Here is a 17,777-nt window from a genome sequence, read left to right on the forward strand (position 1 = left end):
CTCACACATTGGGGGTTCAGTTCACACTCACGGATGCTTTTATCAGTATCAGAATAATCATCACCAAAATTTAAAAAACATTGAATAAAAGAACGATACACTCAAAGATGGCACCAACAAGGCTGATGTGTTAACCTCCCCAAAGACAATCTGCAACATGAATGATAATAAAAAATACCAAAGTTAACAATTAGGAAGCATTTGCCATATACCAGACACTCTGCTCAACTACCAAATGCCCGATTCTATTTCATCACACACCAATCCCATGTAAAATGATTCTGTTTTGTAAGCAAGGAAACTAAGGCTTAGAAAAAGAGAGACTGTTTACTGCAAGGTTACATAGCCGATAAGTCCTAAAACAGCCTGGTAGCCAAGCAGTCTCACCACAGAGCTCAAGACCTCCTAAACACAAGTCTCTCCTGCTTTGAGCACTCATCTGAATTTTTAGGGATTCAAGTTATTATTTCTGACTCTTCATCTCACTTCTGTACCGGTTCATGAAAATCGAACACATCCATCTTTGGAATGCATCCACCACTTTAATCGATGGCTGCCTGATAACTCTCAGGGGACCAGATTTTCAGTCTTCATCAAGAACAAGATTTCTATTATGGCAAAACAGAGAAATCACCTCAAAGCTCAAAACAGCACCATCTCCCCCTAGAAACAATGGTGAGCCACCTACGTATTTTAAAGTTTTCTAGCACAACCCCAGGGCGACAGAGACTCTGTCTCAAATAAAGAAATAAATAATAAAATAATAAAATTTTCTAGCAGTCTTGGGAGGGGGAAAAAAAGGAACAAAATACAGGTATAATTCATTTTGCTGCATGTTATAATATTTAACCCCATATATCTAAAATATTATTTCAATGTGTCGACATAAAAAAATTAACAAATTAGACATTTTACATTCTTTCCTTCAAAAGAAGAGTTCAGAATCTGGGGTGTAATTGATACCAATAGCACATTTCAACTAGAACTTGCCACATTTCAGTTGGTCAAAAGCCACATGGAACAAATGCCTATCACACAGACGTCAGGTCTAAAACATCTCCCTCTCTCGGTCTCATCCTCTCTCATCTCTGTGAATGCCCTTCTTTGTTTCCAAAGAAGTCTTATATTTCTCTTGAATAATCATCACCAATAACAGGCCACAGAAGAAAGCGTTTTCTCAACAGAGTATTTTATGATTCCTGTGAATCCTTTCGCTATCTGCTCTAACCGCATCATCACCATTAACGTCTGCGCTTCCCTCTTGCTCTCGTCTTTCCTTCCCATCCACGCCGCGCGACCTTTGGGGTGCCACCCTAGAGCAGCGCACCTCTCACCTCTGTTCCTGTGTCTCTGGCTGTCTTCCTATGGCAGTTTGGGTTAAGTCAGTGACTCTAAACCTCAGGCAACTGGCTTGTTAAACAGGAGCAACCCCTGGACCCGCTGGAGAGACATTCTGAGCACCATGGAAATGCCACTAAAGGAAAAAAATCATTCCATGCTTTGATTTTCTTCTATTTTTGTCCCTTTTCTCTTCCCATCCCTCAGCTTCTTCACCCGCCATGTGTCTGTACCCTGTCTTCCTCAGCCTCTCAACACCGTCCCTGTCCCCACATTATAGCAGCACAGTGGGGACACACAGAAGGCCAGGCCCCATCCCTCCTTCCCAACAGTTGAGGCTGAGTGGGTAGGAACCCAGAAAATGACCCATTCTCTGACCAGAGGAAGACCTCTCTGTTTTCTACCCATTAGATGGAGAAAAATAACAAGCCCAAAACCCAGAGGTAGTGGTGAGCCCATCAGACATAACATTTGTCATTGACACAAAATTACGAACAACATATACAGACAGACACACACTCACACGCACTCTCTCCTGAAAATAAGGCAGAAGGAATAAGCTAGGTCTTCACAGGCTGGCCACTTTGTGAAAAAACCAAGGACATCCACTGCCACCCCAAATTTGCAGACCCTTCCCAACTAGAAACAGTAAAGATCAAATATTTTTTGTCTCAGATCAGATTCTGACCTGAGACAACTGCCTCCTTGATTGTGAACTCTCAGATGTCAAAATATACACACACACTAGGCCGGGCACAGTGTCTCACACCTGTAATCCTAGCGCTTTGGGTGGCTGAGGCGGGAGGATTTGCCAGAGCTCAGGAGTTCAAGACCAGCCTGAGCAAGAGTGAGACCTCATCTCTACTAAATATAGAAAAACTACCTTCGTATTGTGGTGGGCACTTGTAGACCTGGCTACTAGGGAAACTAAAGCAGGAAGATCACTTGACCCCAAGAATTTGAGGTTGCTGTAAGTTATGATGATATCACGGTACTCCACCCAGGGCAATTGAGTAAGACTCTCTCTCAATAAAACAAACAAAAAAAAAAACAAACATACACTAAAATAAAATAAAATAAGGTCCTACGACACCTGTGGCTCAGTGAGTAGGGCTCCGGCCCCATATGCCGAGGGTGGCGGGTTCAAACCCAGCCCCGGCCAAACTGCAACAAAAAAATAGCCGGGCGTTGTGGCGGGCGCCTGTAGTCCCAGCTACTCAGGAGGCTGAGGCAAGAGAATCGCGTAAGCCCAAGAGTTAGAGGTTGCTGTGAGCTGTGACGCCACGGCACTCTACCCGAGGGCGGTACAGTGAGACTCTGTCTCTACAAAAAAATAAATAAATAAATAAAATAAGGTCCTAAAATTTGCATATCCTTTGATCCATCAACTCCACTTCTAAGAACTGAAAACAAGGACTAACCACAAGGATGTTCGCTATGGCATTGTTTATAATAATGGAAAAGTGTGGGCTTGGCGCCTATAGCTGAGCGCCAGCCACATACACTGAAGCTGGCGAGGTTGAACCCAGCCAAACAACAATAACAACTACAACCAAAAAATAGCCAGGCATATGGTGGGCACCTGTAGTCCCAGCTACATGGGAAGCTGAAACAAGAGAATCGCTTAAGCCCAAGAGTTAGAGGTTGCTGTGAGCTGTACCACAGCAATATAGGGGGCAACATAGTGAAACTCTGTCTCAAAAAAAAAGGAAAAGGGTGAACAGAAGCACCCACCAATAAAATTTTGGCTACAGAAATTATGAGACATCCAGATCACACCATACAGCCATTAAAAATAAGACTTTAAGAATATGAAACCATGTTCCTGGTATAGTAAATGAACTTCACATCTCCAGCCTTTCTCGGAGCTCCAGGCTCACATCTTCAGCTATCTACTTGACAAAAATAACATGTCAAACAGGTATTGAAGGTGAAACCTAACCTATTCCACTCCAGCCTTCACATTTCAAATGAGGGCAGCCCCAGTCACTCAGTGCTTAAGCCAGACACCCAGGAATAATCTTCAATTCTTTATTCTCCTTCACTCTCCATATCCAGTCAGGAGCATGTCCTATGTACTAGACCTTCTGAATCCAGCCACCTGCCCCCCTACTCCCAAATCATCATAATAGTCAAAAGTGAGGTCATCGCCAGCTTGGACTTCCACAGTAACTTCCAATTTATCACTCTGCTCCCATTCTGACCCCCTACAGTCTATCTTCCCTGCAGCAATCAGAAATTCATTTAAAAACATAAATCAGTCACACCCCTATTCAAAGGGCTTCTACCAAAGAACAAAATTCAACCATCTAAACAAAGATACTCTATGACCAGCTTCTGGGTCCCAGCATGGTCTTCATCCCTTCCCCACCCACCCACTCTATTCCAATCACAGTGGTCTCCTGGGGGGTTCCGATAACATGCCAAGCACATTCCCACCCCAGAAGTTTGCATCTGCTGTTCTCTCTGCCTTGCACACTCTCCCCAGATGTTTTGTGGCTTACTTTCTTGAGCCAGTAAGACCTCCTCAAGGTTTTGTTGATCATCCCATACAGTTTCCTCTCTCTTCCTGCTTTTCATTTCATTTTGTTTTGTTTTTATAGCTGTAGTGCATTGTTCACAGATTGCTCATTCCCTCCCCTCTCTGCTGACCAATGAACCCTGTCTCCTAGAATCCACAGCTACACTGACCCTGGGCTTATCCCCATGACATGCTCTGGTCAACTAGCAAAGGTGGCAGAAGGACAGGCTTAGGAAGGACTTGCATACTGGAGCATGAAATCTGGAACACTGTTGCAGCTCTCACGACTGTCCTCCTGGAGAAACCAGATAGAACTGAGGCACCCCAGCCATCCACCAGTCATGTGAGTAAGGCCATCTTGGAGCCCCCAGCCCCAATCGAGTCATCAGGTAAACACAGCCAACTGAGTGACCCCAGCAGAACTGGCCAGGTGAGTCCATCCCAAATAGCAGGCACATAAGCAAATAAATTTTTAAGTCACTAAGTTCTGGGGTGGCTTTTTCCATACCAATATAACTGAGTTAATACCTTATCATTACTGGCTGTCCCAAAAGTCTCCATATATAGGAAAAATTAACAAACTCATATATTTTTTTCTTTCTTTTTTTTTTTTTTTTTTGAGACAGAGCCTCAAGCTGTCGCCCTGGGTAGAGTGCTGTGGCATCACAGCTCACAGCAACCTCCAACTCCTGGGCTCAAGCAATTCTCCTGCCTCTGCCTCCCAAGTAGCTGGGACTACAGGCGCCCACCACAATGCCCAGCTATTTTTTTGGTTGCAGCCGTCGTTGTTTGGCGGGCCTGGGCTGGATTTGAACCTGCCAGCTCAGGTGTATGTGGCTGGTGCCTTAGCCGTTTGAGCCACAGGTGCCAAGCCTATATTTTATATTTTTATGTTTATATGTCAACACAGAGAAATACTTTGTAAATATTTTGTAAAATTTTATAATGAATGTTTTGTAAATAAAGGTACATTTAGCTACAATTCCCCATTTTCCCCTTGTATGTATGTATGGTGACCTTTGGAAGAAACTACTATCAGCAAACTGTCTTCCCTTCCTCCAAGGCCCACAGCTGCCGTGTTGTGAATAAATTCTAGCAAAGGCAATGTGAGCTGAACGTATGAGGGTAACTTCAAGGAATGGGGCTCTTAAGTGGTTTTGCCTTCTTCAGACTTTCTCACCCATCTGGATGCAAACAATGATAAACGTGCAAATGGAAGAAGCCTGGACCCATCAGAGCATAGCCCACCAACCAAGACCACACATCCTGAACTGTTTTGTGAACAAAAAACACTTCTACCATATTGAAGCCATCACACATTTAGGGGTCTACCTGGTGCAGCCTATTCTAATTAACACACTAACTTGGCAGCTTCTCCCACCAAGAGGGGGAGTCCATTTACCCATCCCCTACATCCAGGCTGGCCATGTGACTCGCAGGAGCTCACAACTGCAGTCAGTGGAAGTGACATGATGTGACTTCCAAATCCGACTCCTTGCAACCTCTGCTGTTGCTCTCTAGAAACCCAGGTTATCCCACTAGCGATGCCACGTAGAGAGAAGCTCCCCTGCCCCATCCCCTTCTGCCAGCTGAACATGGCCTCAACTGAGCCCAGGCAAGACTGGCAGAAGAACCGTCCAGCCAAGCTCAACCCACAGAATCACTAGAAATAACAATTCGTTGTCTCAAGTCCAAAGTTTCCCAAACATAATTAAGTTTAGGGATAGTTCATTACACAGAAATAGAAAAGAACACGAAGAACAAAGAATGACTATGAAGCCCTTGCTGTGTGAGGATATTCCATAATTATCTATCCCCAGTTCCAATTCCTGATATTTCTCTCCCTTTGCAATTTAACCAAAATAGAGTCCAGCTTAGAACTCTCTCCACCTGGCCGGGGCTCTCCCAGTCCAGTGTCACTTGCTCACCTCTCAGCTTGTCCCCACCCTGCAGTGTCTTTCCTATTCCATCCCTCCCATAGACCAGAGATCAGCAAGCTACACCCCATGGCCCAAATCTCACTCATCACCTGTTTTGTAAGGCCTGGAAACTAAGCACAGTTTTTACATTTTTAAATGTTAAAAAAAAATCAAAAGAAAAATAATATTTTGTGACATGTGAAAATCATATCGAATTCAAATTTCAGGATTCACAAATAAGGTTTTATTGGAAAACTAACCCACCCATTCATGTTTATACTGTCCATGGTTGCTGTATGCTTCAACAGCAGAGTCTAGCAATTGTGCTGCAAACTGCAGGGGCCACAGAGCCTAAACTCTGCACTATCTAGCCCTTTCCAGAAAATGTCTGCCCACTCCTGCTGCTGACTAACTTTTAAATATTAATTTTATTGTATTCACTCTGAAACATTTGAAGACTTCTACCTCCTCCCTCAAAGTGATGAAACTTTGTTCCTGACTCTCCCGTCCTTGGTGAGACCCCCAGAGTTAGTGACCTAAATTTGTTTCCTATGACACACTATCAGGTACCCTCCATTCTGGGCAGAAGGGTCCCTACCACTTCCCCACGACACCCTGATATCACCTTCTTCTGTTTGTTATTCTTGTCTAGAGAGCGCTCCTCTCTCACTGCAATCTAAACTCTCCTCATCCTTTGCCCCACTCCAAATACCCATATCCCCAACCAAGAAGACTTCCCTGACTGCTTTGCCAAATGTTTCCTCAGGTGTATTCTCTGGAACAAAAATCCCAAGAGAAATCCTTGGAAAAAAGAAATACTGCAGACTCTAGCCTCTCTTGGGGGCACAATGCATGTGTACAGCATGTCAAAGGCTCTAAGAAATCCTGCAGTAAAGATGCCTGTTTTCCTTTTATTAATTCAACCATTCTCAAACTTATTAACTACAAAATTTGTTTTGTCCACAAAATGCTTGTTGACCATCACCATCCAGTACAGTGCCTACATCTCAGCATTTATTGAAAGAATAAAAATTGCTAACACCCCACAGAATCAAAGTTCTACAGAACACACTTTGGAAATGCTGCCCAAGCTCTTTCTTCTCTCCCTCGGATCTGAGTTGTTCCCTCCCAGGCCTCCTATTCCACACCATACAATGCTAATCACCTTCATCATAACAGCTGCTGTTTATTTAGTACCTGCAAGCATTGCATTTGAGATAGTGCTCGACCCTTGAAATTGTCACTCTTTTAATCCTTACAGCTGTCTTCTGACACAGGCAATATTATATGATTACTTTTTTGCCAAAAAAAAAAATTATGGGCCAGAAAACTTAAATCATTAGCCCAAGATAAAGTAAGTAGAAAAGCTAGAATTCCTACGGTGCATCTCACAAAGGTACATGTGAAACTTACTGAATGAAGAGTATAAATGTCTCAACACAATAACTAAGAAAACGCCAGGAAGGCTATGTTAACCAGTATGATGAAAATACGTCAAATGGTATATAAAACCAGTGTATGGTGCCCCATGATTGCATGAATGTACACAGCTATGATTTAATAGTAAATAAATAAATAAATAGAGTGGATTAAAAAAAAAAGAAAGAAAAGAAAAGCTAGAATTCAAAACTACATCAGCCTAACTCCAAAGATCATGACTTTTCTTTTCCACCACATCTCCTAATAATACACTGTGGCAGACGTCACTGGCTTTCTACTGGCACATTCTTCCATGCAAACAAAATCCTGACATTGTATGGTGTGCCAAAAGGTTAGTTACTCCAAACAATAGATTATGATCCATTTAAGAAGATCATGATGAGGTAATCCAGTGGTTCTCAACCTGTGACCCACAGGAACTATATTAAAGGGCCACGGCATTAGGAAGGTTGAGAACCACTGGTGTAATCATATCCCCACCTGTCAGACTCTCTTGCAGCTAGGACTAGCCACTTGACCCAGTTCTGGCCAAAAAGACATAATTAAACATCATTCATTATTTGCAAGGGGGAGGAAAAGGCATCCTAGAGAATCTATATTTCAGAGTTTTCCTGAAACATAACCCTTTATTCCTTCACATTTGCCTGATCCTCCTCTTTCCTAATCTTGAACCTGGATACCTGATACATGAAGAACCTATAGGAACCACCTTGCAACCATAAAGGAAAATTCAAGAAGATTCCCAAAGACATTAGCCCTGATGTCACTGACCCACTGAGCCAGACTAAGCAGCTATACACCTCCAGACTTCTTGTCACGTGAGAAAAGGAAAACATTCTTTGCCTAACCACTGTGGGTGGGCTTTCCATTTTATGCAGCTCAGCACAGTCCTAATGAATCCACATGCTATTCCCCAAATTATTTACTCTCTGGACTTTATCACTATTTCACACAGATATTATTAGCCTTGTCTCTCAAACCATGAAGGATGCTTCTTGAAGACCAAGTGTCCACTGCTTATTTTTGTTTCTATAGGAGTGCATGCATGTTACTAAATATTGCTTATTATCAGTGTTTTCCAGATAGTCAGTTCAGTATACCTTAGTGTTTGGGAGCAGGCAGGTTTCACCATTTAATAGCTGAAATATGACATTTTTCTCCTAATAGATTAGTATCTCTCAAAATGGGAATGAGAAAACATACATCAGAAACAACAAACAACATCAGACTTTTTATTAAATATATATTCCTGGACCACATCTCCAATCCCAACTGACTTAGGATCTCTGAGTTAGAGGCTATGAACTTACATTTTAACAGGTACCCTTGTGTGTTTCTGATACACAAAATCTGACAACTGCTGGGATAGGAAACTCTTTGGATCCAAATATTAGGTTTGGCTGGACTTGGCCGGACCCTGAGTCACCAGCCTCTCTGCAGTGGCTCTGCCTAGCCCTAGATATCTGGGAAGTCTAAATTGGAATAATTGCTCAAGACTATTCCCTGGGCAATATGGATTACGTGGTTGGCATGCTCTGTGGCATTCTGGGACCTGAGAACTGAAAACAGATGCATTCCCTATAAATGTAACCCCACCACCACTACTCTACCAATGCTTCCACCCGCTAAGTTTAAAAAGAAAACTACTAGGCAGAAAGGAAGTAGTACCCTCAGCCACAATCACCCCTGTCGAGGGAATTATCAGAGGATGAAGCATTTGAAAAGAGGAAAAAAGAAAACTCTGGAGAAACTTACACAGTCATACACTAAGTGGCATTTGGGGACTTTTGACTGAGAAGAACAGAAAAGACCCCCGGTGGACTTTGGGGTTATTTATTTACTGCTGCCGGTTCTGAAGTGAATCTGCTCTTGGATGCTGTTCAGACAGAGATGGAAAGCTGGATCAAAATATCCCGTATTTTTTCTTACAGTAGCAGAGTCCCAGCCTCACCTGGCCTCCCAAGGTACAAGAAAGGCAATACTTGTGCCTCCCAACACAATCCCACTTCCCCAAGACCCCTTGACATTGATCTTATTTCGTTTCTGAGGATCATGTTCCCTGATAACAGGTGCACATAAACATGTATCCGAGGACTGCAAGCAGAATTTTCAAACGCGCACATACACACTGCACAGACTCCTCTTTCAGAGGCATAACCTCCTACATGTTGGTTGACAACCAGCCAAATTTAAAACCGTGGAAGCAAAAGAAAGAACTAAAAGTGAATCTCAGAGAAATACCCATCCAGGCTAGAATAGGGGTATGGGGGAAATACAGGGATTGTAGGGATTGACAAGTTCAGGCCTTGGAAACTCCTGAGCTAGAAACAGGGTGAACCTCGGCGCACCGCCCATGCCCACTTCACGACAGGGGGAACCCCTTTGCTTGTGGCTCCACTGCCACCACCCTCGGCAACTGCCTGCTAATGGGAATTCCCAAATTTACTCAAGCCATGAGTACAGCTGGGTTGGTTTGAAATTAGGAAGTGAACAGAACCCTTCAGACGTTTGAACAATGTGGATGTCCACTGATTTTGTGGACACCAGGCATTTTCTAGGGCTCTTGAAACCTTCCTCCTTTTTCTAAATAGTCAAGGAAAAAATAATTGTTGCCATTTTCTTCCTGAATAACTTTGCATCCATCCCTCATCACCCTCCCTCCAAAAAAAAAAAAAAAAAAAAAAAAACTGCTTCAAACTCCCTGTCAAGTTCTGCCGGAGAGATTGTTACAAGCCAAAGATAACTGCTCCTCCTCCCCGACCCCTTTCCCTCCGTCCCACTGCAGCGGCTCCAGAGTATTCTCCCACAACCCTAGGTGTGCCCGTCCAGGGATCTTTTTCTTTTTTTCTTTTATACGTTTTAGGCCTACAACAGCTCACTGCATCAAAATGATTTGATTGGAAATGGGTAATTCAATGTTGTTTTTTTTTTTCCATGCATCTTGCCTCCTGACAAGTCCACCACGGGTCAGGGGAAAAAAAATTCAAGGAGCAAAAGGAGGACGAGGAAAAAAGCTGAGAGAAGAAGAGGTCTACCTTTATAGACAGCCTCCATCTGCGAGCAAAAACCACCTTTTGACCACCTGCAGAATGCGCAAGGTCACGTGGGTTCTCCGCAGCGCCTTAATGCCTTAGCCAGCACACAAGCCCCGGTGGCATATAAACAAACCCACAAGCGGAAAAAAGAGAAAGAACTCCCTCCTCAGAGAGGAAGCAAATGAGAATGCTAAGGGCTGCAACAACAATAATAATAAATAAAGAATAACAATTACTACGACTACTACCACCACCCAGCCAAGCGCCGACCACAGACAGCAGCACAGTAAGGGACATTCAGCCCAGGCTTTGCAATGGGATAAATCACAGAAAACCGAATCGTGCGCCCACCTTGCTCACCCACCCTGCTTCCCGTCACCCCCAATAAACAGACTGGAAAGGGCAGGGGATGAAGAGAAGAAAGGAGAAGGGAAGAAGGACTGCTCCCCCCACACACCCCACCGCAGGCAACACCTACCTCCAGGGTCCGGATCTCTTTTTGCGTGAGGTCGTTGGAGGTGGCACATTTGGTCCTAAGCCCTTCCAGGTTGGAGATGCTCAAGTCTATCATGTTTTGGACCAGCTCGCACTGCTGTAAGGCTTTTTGCAAACTCAGAGGCTGCTGCTCCTCGCTTTTCGTCATGTTTTCCTCATCCATCGCTTGCTCTGCAATCCCCCTTCCCCTCCTCCTCCTCCCAGAGAGAAAAAAGGGGGGTGGGGGGTAGAGGTAGTCTACCCCTACGCCTCTCTCCAAACACTGCGACTTCTCAACAATGTCTCATCAAGAAGAAATCCAACATCTCACACGGGGCTGAGGGGGTGGGGTGGGAGGAGGGGACAAGAGTCAGAATTTATTATTTTATTTTGGGGTATCAAGCAGACTCCATTCGAATGTCTCCTGTCTCGGAGTCTCTGGTCCCTGAAAAGGAGAGATGCTGCTTCTCAGAAGCAAAGCAGGTGATGTGATGCTGTCTGCACACTTAGGGAGGAGGAGGAGGAGGAGGGAGAAGAGGAGAAGGAGTGAGAGAGGAGGGAGAGGAGGAGGGAGAGGAGGAGGAGAAGGAAAATAGCGCTCACTCTTTACACACCGGCTTCTTGAAGGACAAGATTATATTATTTTTGGCTGGCTTGCTTTTATATAAAAAGAAAATCTGGTGTGCCCCCCTCCCCGTTGCAGTGGCACGGCATGGTCCACGGTTTGGAGTGCTTTAGCGTGTTCTCAAGATGCTGTCCGCATTGCTCCCGCGGCTGCGGCGGCCACTGCGGCTGGCTGCTGTCTCCTCCCCGCGCTGCTGCGGCTGCTGGTGCCGCCGCCGGGCTCCGGGGGTGACAGCTGCTGCAATCGCTCCTGCCTCGCTCCACACCGACATCTTGCCTGTCAATCACAGGGCGGGGGGAGCGAGAGAGCGCCGGCGAGGGATGGAGCGCGAGCGAGGGACCTGCCGGGGAGCGGGTTGGTGGAGAGGCGCCGTGCGCGCAGCCGCCCCAGCCGGGCTCCGGCCCTGGCGCGCCGGGGACCCGCCGGAGGAGGCGGAGGAGGAGCGCGCAGGCTCGCGCACCGGGCCGGGGGGACGGCCAGGGGAGGGGATTTGTAGGGGCTGCAGAACTCGCGTGGCAAAGTGACATTAGTACCGGGTGTGCGTGCGACAGAGCGAACGAGCGACCGGCGGGCGGGGACGCGGGGCAGCGCGCGCATCGGGCCCAGGCTGCTCCAGGGGGCGGAGGAGGAGGCAGCCTGGGCGCTGGAGCGCGGGGGCTGGGCTAGGGGGCGGGGAGAGGGACTTGGTGGCAGGGTGGGGGCGGGGGCACTACTACAGCGCGGCTCTCGCGAGACAATGCCTGCGGACTGCCCAGCAGGTGCGCTGCGGCTGGGAGCAGGTGTGCGCGCAACTTTGCAACCTTTAATGCGTGCTGGAGAGACGTCACCGTGAACCTGTGGACGTCCTCTCTGTGCCTCAATATATGTGTGTGTGCGCGCGCGCACGCCGTTTTGTTTGTTGTGCCCTTTCTTGGTACAGGGGAAAATAAAACAAACCTGATGACCTTCTGTGAGCTGTAGGAAGCTGCTTGCCACACTTGGTACTCGGGTCTGCCCTGGTGGGTTTACATTTGGAGGAGTAAAAGGACTTTGCTTTACTCTGATTCTTACCATGTCCCACAAGGGACTGCATGGTATGCCCCTCGCCTGCTTAACCGGCCTTATATGTGCCAACTGTAGGTTTTTACATTTTAAAACGTTGGCAGACATCGAAAGGAGAATCTTATATGTGACATTCACAACTCAGTGTCCATAAATAAAGTTTTATTGGAACAAAACCACCATTGTTTATGGTTACTTTTGCCTTATAGTGATGGAGTGGAGGAGTTGAAACTGAGAATCCATGGTTCACAACACAGAAAATACTTACCATCTTGCTATTTATAGCAAAGTTTACTGACTCCTGATTAAACCTTTGTACTCTGTCCTAGCTGCTTCATCCTCATCTTCCCGTGATTGGCTCTTTCTTGTCACTCAGTGTCAATTCAAACACCATCTCACAGAAGCCTCATCTCCCTGGCCACCTTATCTAATAGGATTCCCAGCACCCGTATTTAGAATAATTAGCAAAAAGCACCTCTTTCTCCAGGTGACCAGAGCCCCATACTAAGGAACTGGGCTGGTGAAGAAGAATAAAACTGAGGACACATGATGCATGTCACCCTTAAAGGAAACCACTTGAGAGAGAGAATAGCAGCCAGTGATGACCACTGTATGACAATTTTTTTAAGACTGTAAGCCATGGGGTTTTATAGCTTACACAGAGCTAAATCAGCTGAATCAAAATCTCTTGGTCGAATGAGTTCTCTATGCTCTCAATCTTTTGGACTATGAAGTTTTATGGATCCCAATTCTCTGTAAAATTGTCCCTTTTCATCTATTTTTCCCCCATCTTTATGTCTTTAAGCTTTTGTCTAACTCCAAAACCTCGTTCACCTCCAGGTCTCTTGTTTCTCTTAGTTTACAGCGATGTGCTCCTGTCTGTTGGCAGGTCTTGTGATACCTATGTATAGTATAGTCTCCAGGTGATGTTATCTAACTCTGGAGAGGGCTGACCTTCTCTCTGCAAGACAGACGGTTTGGGGGCTGAGCTGGGTATAAGCTGGGGTATAGTTCTGATAAAACGCCACCTAACTCATGGGCCCCTATCTTTAAGGCATTCTCTTCTTCCGGAATTCCAGCTAAGAATTTTAGGTGTTCACTAAGGCCCCTCTTCCTCATCCAGAGCTCTAATTTATTTCTGTAGCATGGCAAGACTGCAGAAACTTGGCTCGGTTTTCCAGGGACTTTCTGTTTGGCTTCTTAGCCTCTTGCCCTGCACTGTTCAGAATTTGGCAAATCTCTTGAGGGGGAAAACACCATCTGTGAGACTCACTTTTCTACCTCTCTTTCCTTTGGGATTTTAGCCTCTCAAATCTCTAGCTTTGTCTTTCTACCTCTGTAAGTTTACCAAAAGTTTTGCTGGTTTCTCTGTCCCTCCCACAAGGCAGCCCTCTTGCCTGGGAAAAGCCTAGATATTCAGCCTTTTTCCCTATGTGCAAATATGCAAATACCCCCAGGGAAAAAGTGGCTACAAAATGTTAGCTCGCCTCATCACAGTTTCCCTCTTTCCAGGGTCTTGGCCCCATCCGTCCTGAGTATTTCGGCAGCTCTCTGAACATCTTTTAATCACATGGGTAATGATAATGTTGGTGCCATTTCTCAGAAGAAGGGGAAATTTAACCAATGAAAGTAACCAATAGGTCAGAGGTCAGTGAGTGGGGGGGCTATATGTTGTCTAACTCTGGAGAGGGCTTACCTTATCTCTGGGCTATATGCAGCACACAAATGCCCACTCTTCCTATGTTTGGAAAATGCCCAACATTATGAGTCCCACGTCTTCGTAAAAGAAACAAAGTACTTTTCCAGAATCTTCCTAGCAGCCATGAGATTTCACATGAGATTTCAACCAGGAAATGAGCAAGAAAAGGAAGGAGTCTAACTGCGGGTCAGCCTGGCAGCCAGTGAATCTGCTTCCAGGCATGTCACCCTGTGCAAGCTCCGTGTGCTTGTTGAAAGGCATGGCATGTGTTCACCGGGTAGCCTCATGATTGGTTTGGCCACTATTTCTGGCTGCACAACCTGTGCCTGGCTCTCATGTCCTGTAGACTTTTAAGCACTTACTTAGTCTGGTCAGGCTGCTGTAACAAAATGTTGGGTGGCTTAAATGACAGAAATGTATTTTGTCATAATTTGGAAGCTGGAAGTCTGAGATCAGGGTGCCAGCACAGTCGGGTGTGGAGGGGGCTCTCTTCCTGGCTTGCCGTTGCTGTGTTCTGATAAAAAGAAAGAGAAAGCTCTCTCTCCTCTTTCTCTTGCTCGCTTGCTCTCTCTTTCTCTCTCTCTCACACCTTTTTCTTAGAAGGCCACAGTCCTACTAAATTACAGCCCCACCCTATGACTTCATCTAACCTTAATTACCTCCCAAGATACCTCCAGATGCAAGTTGCATGGGGTGGGGGGTTAGGGCAGGGGAGGGAGACACGTGTCGCCAGCCTACTAAAGTACTTCTGTTTAAACTACCTATAGGGGATGAAGTCATTTGCAACAAAGAACCCTGAATGGATAGTCTCGTCAACAATTCCAAAATTAAGAGAATCTATTTTTAAAATGCAGATCTCTGGCCTTTCTGGAAAGATGAAAAAATCTGGCTACAATTGGTTGGAGGAGAGGCAATTGTCCCTTCAGATGGGACACACACTGTCCCCTCTGCAGTCCCGCTCAGTCGTCTTCGTTCATTATCGATATTTCCTGCCTGGCCCCTGCAGGCCTTTGAATTTGCTGCCTCCACTGTAGCGTTTTCCATCTCAAACTGTGAGGAACCTCACCAATTTCAAAGACCTGGAGCTAAGTGATGCAGATTGTGTTATTGACGCTGTTGTTGTTGCGCTGTCTTATTTCATTCCAGAAACGGCCTCTGAAGGATACAAATCTCAGAGTGGCTTCATCGATAGACAGATGAAATTATTGTGACCAGGTCACTGAATGAACTAAATGTGGTGGCTGTGGAAGCAGAGGCAGGAATCAAGAACTGGCTTTCTTTTCCTTCTTCCACTGTTTGTCAACACTCAGGTCCACGATCAGAGCTCCTTCCTCTCAGTATCTCGGTAGCTCTCATATCTTTTTGGTCAGTTTCAACTATGAGAACAGTCTGATCGGGTATTACAAGTCCATTCGAGTCCACTCAAAACTTCGTCCTCATATGCAGGTGGTTCCCTTCTTCCCTTCTCCTTCTGCACTGACCCATGAATGGCTCAGGGATCTGCAGAGGAGACTGGGGTGAGGGTGCCCTCTCCTTCCGGCTCTCTGGCCTTACTGAAGTGCCAGTGCCAGGGCTAAGTGGAAAAGGACCTGCAGCTAAGAGTAGGTGAGTGCAGGGTCTGAGACGCCCCACTGTGTGCTGCCAAGCGTGAGCATCTGGCTTTTTTATGTGGGACTCACTGGGGGATCTTTGGAGACTTGGGAGAGACTCAGTGCATATACTGGTCTCCTGCACACCCCTTTTAAAGTACCTCTCATCCTCTTTCTGAGGTTCCCCTGGCTAGAAGGCTGTCCTCTTGGGTGAGCATGGCTCAAGCCCAAACATACTTTGACATAGTCACCTGGCCCATGGGAAACAGGACACACCTTGGCCCTGCAGAATGGTAAGCACAGGACTACTCCCCCTGCCACCCTGTCTCCTCACTCTGCTGTCTCCAGTGACCCCAGGAAGACAGCAGGGAGGTGCCAGCCACCGCCCTGGTGCTCCTAGTCTCAGCAACAACTCTTCTTTGAACCTCCTTCCCTTGCTTTGAGGACTGGGAGAGAAGAAGTAAAGGCCTGTCATAGAAACTTCCCCGGGATAAAAATCTCGATTTTATCTTATATAGACTGAAAGTGGATGTTTACTGATGGTCCAAAGACCAGTCTGGCCACCTCTTACCAGAAGGAGAAAGTATTGCCACTCACCGCCCTCACCTTTGAAGCTTTGTTGAAGTTCTAGGTCAACAGGAAAAGTCTCATTCCATGTCCTGTTATACAGGTATCAGCAATGAGGTGGCCCCAATACTTTGCAAGTTCCATTGTAAAGGACACAAAATGGAAAATGGCAGGTTAGGAGGAAGAGAGGCTATTAATGCCCCTGGAACTAAACAAAACTGTCACTGACTCGTTCTCGAAGGGTTCTCACTCTATCACTTTCCCAGGGCAATTCTTCCTTCATTTTCCTTCTTAATGTACTGATTTTTCAGGGAGGAAAAATAAATCTTAGTAGCATTATCCCCCAAGATAAAACCAAACCTTCCATAGCTATGAAAGGATTATGATTGTTCTGTTCTAACTCACTGATCCCCAAAACATAATTTTTTTTTTTACCTTCAACTTGGGACACTACCGTGGGAGGATCACTTGAGCCCAGGGGTTCAAGTTGTTGCGCACCGTGATCACGCCCTTTCCCTAAAGCAAATGTCTATATAAAATGCCTTCAGTGAGTAGAGACAGAGTGTCCCTATTTTTAATCTTGTAAGATTTTTTTCAACATCAGAAACCGATTTTTCTGGAGTTCTCCTTTTGGCCTTTTGCCTCTTTGTCTTTTAGCTTCCAATGCAAGCCAAGCAACTGGCTCACTCTCTTGATAGCAAGATAATTTGAGCTCATGGTAATGGTCAATTTAGTTCAGTGATTTATGCCAGCTTTGCAAATTAAGTACTCAGTGGTGCACTGTGACTTTTCAGATACAGCACTCTCAGGATGGGAGAAAGGGTGTGCAATATGGCACTCTACAAGTACTTAAAGGTGCACAGCAAGAGAAGATTGTTGAAAGTTGTGGTAAATAATGCCATCAACAAAACACACTTAATTCTGACGCCAACTTGTCTATGAAGTTCAAGATCAGCATTAGCCTAAATGATGTCTTTGCATAAATCAGAAAAAGACATCTACTCTGCAAAGGTACCAGAGGTCTCAACTTGGGGGGCTAAGCACAGTCTGGGATTTCAGACTTGCCCCATATCTGGGCATCTTGTGCAAGAAACAATCTGTAGGGCATCCATCTGCCGTAGCCCTGCTGAAATTCCTGATTCTTTTATTTTGTTTTTATTGTGGTAAAATAAACATAACAAAAATTTTACCACTAGTGACATTGAGCACATTCACAATGTTGTACAACCATCACCACTATCTGGTTTCAGAGCAATTTCATTTCCCCAAGAGAAAAATCTCATACCCATCCAGTAGTCACTCCCCTTATTTCCTTCTTCTAGCTGGTGGCAACCTCAAATCTGCTTTCTGTCTCTACGCATTCGCCTATTCTGGACATTATAAACAGGTGGAATCATACTCCCTTTGTCCTCTTGTGGCTGGCGTGTTTCACTCAGCATCATGTTTTCAAGGCTCATGCATGTTGAGCCAGATATCAGCACTTCTTTCCTTTGTATGACAGTGTAATATTCCATTGCATGGAGAGATCA

General features: G+C 45.5%; 1 protein-coding gene across 1 annotated transcript in view; it reads right to left on the bottom strand.

Annotated features, from left to right (window-relative positions):
• Nucleotides 1-10,934, bottom strand: part of KSR2 (kinase suppressor of ras 2) — a 464,385-nt gene extending 453,451 nt beyond the window's left edge. The window contains exon 1 of the mRNA XM_053588475.1: nt 10,732-10,934. Within this exon, the coding sequence (XP_053444450.1) occupies nt 10,732-10,911 (180 nt within the window). The 5' untranslated portion in view covers nt 10,912-10,934. The remainder of the gene's footprint in view (nt 1-10,731) is intronic.
• Nucleotides 10,935-17,777: the final 6,843 nt, after the last annotated feature.

This window comes from Nycticebus coucang, chromosome 4, assembly GCF_027406575.1.
Source record: "Nycticebus coucang isolate mNycCou1 chromosome 4, mNycCou1.pri, whole genome shotgun sequence".
NCBI lineage: Eukaryota > Metazoa > Chordata > Mammalia > Primates > Lorisidae > Nycticebus > Nycticebus coucang.